The sequence below is a fragment of the Mandrillus leucophaeus genome, unplaced genomic scaffold, assembly GCF_000951045.1.
Source record: "Mandrillus leucophaeus isolate KB7577 unplaced genomic scaffold, Mleu.le_1.0 Scaffold77, whole genome shotgun sequence".
Taxonomy (NCBI): domain Eukaryota; kingdom Metazoa; phylum Chordata; class Mammalia; order Primates; family Cercopithecidae; genus Mandrillus; species Mandrillus leucophaeus.
The window spans coordinates 6,642,004-6,644,267 of NW_012108363.1; the positions used below are offsets into that span (position 1 = coordinate 6,642,004).

The 2,264-nt window shown below is 43.6% G+C and overlaps 1 protein-coding gene across 2 annotated transcripts in view; it reads left to right on the forward strand.

Moving 5' to 3' along the window:
• HAVCR2 (hepatitis A virus cellular receptor 2) overlaps nt 1–2,264 on the forward strand; it is a 28,857-nt gene that overhangs the window by 5,701 nt on the left and 20,892 nt on the right. Inside the window, exon 2 of one of the 2 annotated variants that reach the window (XM_011966712.1) lies at nt 1,414–1,475. In XM_011966712.1, coding sequence (XP_011822102.1) covers nt 1,414–1,475 — 62 coding nt within the window. Of the gene's footprint in view, nt 1–691; nt 1,476–2,264 lie in introns of those variants that run through there. The other variant, XM_011966713.1, reaches the window with a different exon arrangement.

Below are 2,264 nucleotides of genomic sequence, written 5' to 3' on the forward strand. Positions count from 1 at the left end.
GCCTGTAATCCCAGCTACTGGGGAGGCTAAGGCAGGAGAATCCCGGGCTTGAACCCAGGACGTGGAGGTTGCAGTGAGCCGAGATCGTGCCACTGCACTCCAGTCTGGGCAAAAAGAGTAAAACTCTGTCTCAAAATAAAGTAAAATAAAATGAGAAACTGATTATGATCTCTTGAGTAACTGCCACTCTGCGATGCTATGGGAAGTACACACATTGAAGAAGTTGCATATTTATATTAAATACCATTTGTTTATATTGAACAAATTGGGTGTTTACACCAAATGCATTTAATGGCATAAATGTGAATGACAAACTCAAGAAGGCAAGACATAGAGGAAGGCCACTGGCTTTTCAGAAACCACTCGGCCTGTGAGCTCACTTCCCTTTTATTAAAAAAAAGCTTTCGCTTTTAAGGTGTCCAGATAAAGGTCACACTCCCAGAGCTGAGGCTCTGTGAGTCTGAGCTGTTACCTCAGTAATGGGAGCGTGGCTGGAACTCAACACTTTCTGATCATTCATGCCCAAAGCCTCTTGGGATAGGGGAGAGGGGGCACCTTGTATGCATGAGATGAAATAGGATACCAAGATCCCCTTAATTCCACTCAGAGTAGAGGAAAGGAAGTGTTGCCAAAAGTAACATGTGTTTTTCTAAATTGAAGAGTTGGAATTTTGAAGGTCAAAGTCAGAATATTAGAACAGAGAGCCATGCATATATTATCTAATACAATTTTCTCATTTTATAAATTATGTAAATGAGGAAACTGAGACCCAGCAAGGTTATAGGACCCACAACCTAATCTGTGTTAGAGGGATGAGAGTGAGGCTTATGCTGGGAGTTGCGATGGTCTGTAAATGTGAGGATAAGGAACACGCCATTCACCGTTGTGTTCCACCTCCTAGTCCAGTGCCTGGTGCAAAGTAGGGGCTTCATAAACATTGGTCACAGGCCTGATGGAGGGACTGATTTGAGTGAATGTGTCCACGGATGATGCATCTGTACTTTATGTTCCCTGCTAGTCAGATGGACTCATACATGCTCCATTTCAGGTTTATCTCATCTGGGATATTATATTAGAGGGTTCTCTTTATGTGCCATGACCGAGTAGCGTTTTCTTCCACTGAAGTATTGCTTCCTCTTTGTTGATGTCACAGGACAAACATCAGAACACTTACAGGATGTGTGTAGCATGGCATGACAGAGAACTTTGGTTTCCTTTAATGTGACTATAGACCTGGCAGTGTTATTATAAGAATCGTTGGCAGTCAGACACCCGGGTGTGCTGAGCTAGCACTCAGCGGGGGCGGCCACCGCTCATGTGATTGTGCAGAAGACAGCTGGAAGAAGTACCCAGTCCATTTGGAGAGTTAAAACTGTGCCTAACAGAGGTGTCCTCTGACTTTTCTTCTGCAAGCTCCATGTTTTCACATCTTCCCTTTGACTGTGTCCTGCTGCTGCGGCTGCTGCTACTTACAAGTAAGTCTGGGCATGGATATTTACAATGAGACAATGGTGCTGTACAGAGGACAAGGAAGAGATACAAGGACGGCCATTGTAATGTTGTTTGTAATAGCAAAAGCTTGGAAGCAACCTAAATGTCCATCAGTGAAGGAGTGGGTAAATAAATGTGATATAATCATGATACAAACAGTGAATCTGAGGAAACATACTGGTATAGAATGTCTCAAAATTATAATGTTATTAAAGAAAAGAAAGGTGCAGAATAATGCATATATTAGGCTTCTATTTGTGTGTGTGCATTGTCGGGGAGCAGGAATATGTGGACATTTCTTAATGTAGAGTCTCTAGGAAAAGGAACCAGGGAATGGTAAAGAGTTGGGAGAGTAAGGCATATTTTTCCTTTCCTTTCCTTTCCTTCCCTTCCCTTCCCTTTTTCCTTCCCTTTTTCCTTCCCTTTTTCCTTCCCTTTCTTTTCTTTTTTCTTTTCTTTTCTCTTTTCTTTTCTTTTCTTTCTTTTCTTTTCTAGTTGAGATGGAGTTTCACTCTATTGCCCAGGCTGGAGTGCAGTGGTGGCATGATTTCGGCTCACTGCAATCTCCACCTCCCGAGTTCAGGCGATTCTCCTGCCTCGGGCACCCGAGTAGCTGGGATCACAGGCGTGCACCATCACGTCCGGCTAATGTTTTTAATTTTTAGTAGAGACAGGGTTTTACCATGTTGGCCAGGCTGGTCTCAAACTCCTGGCCTCAAGTAATCTGCCCATCTCGGCCTCCCAAAGTGCTGGGATTACAGGCGTGACCCATT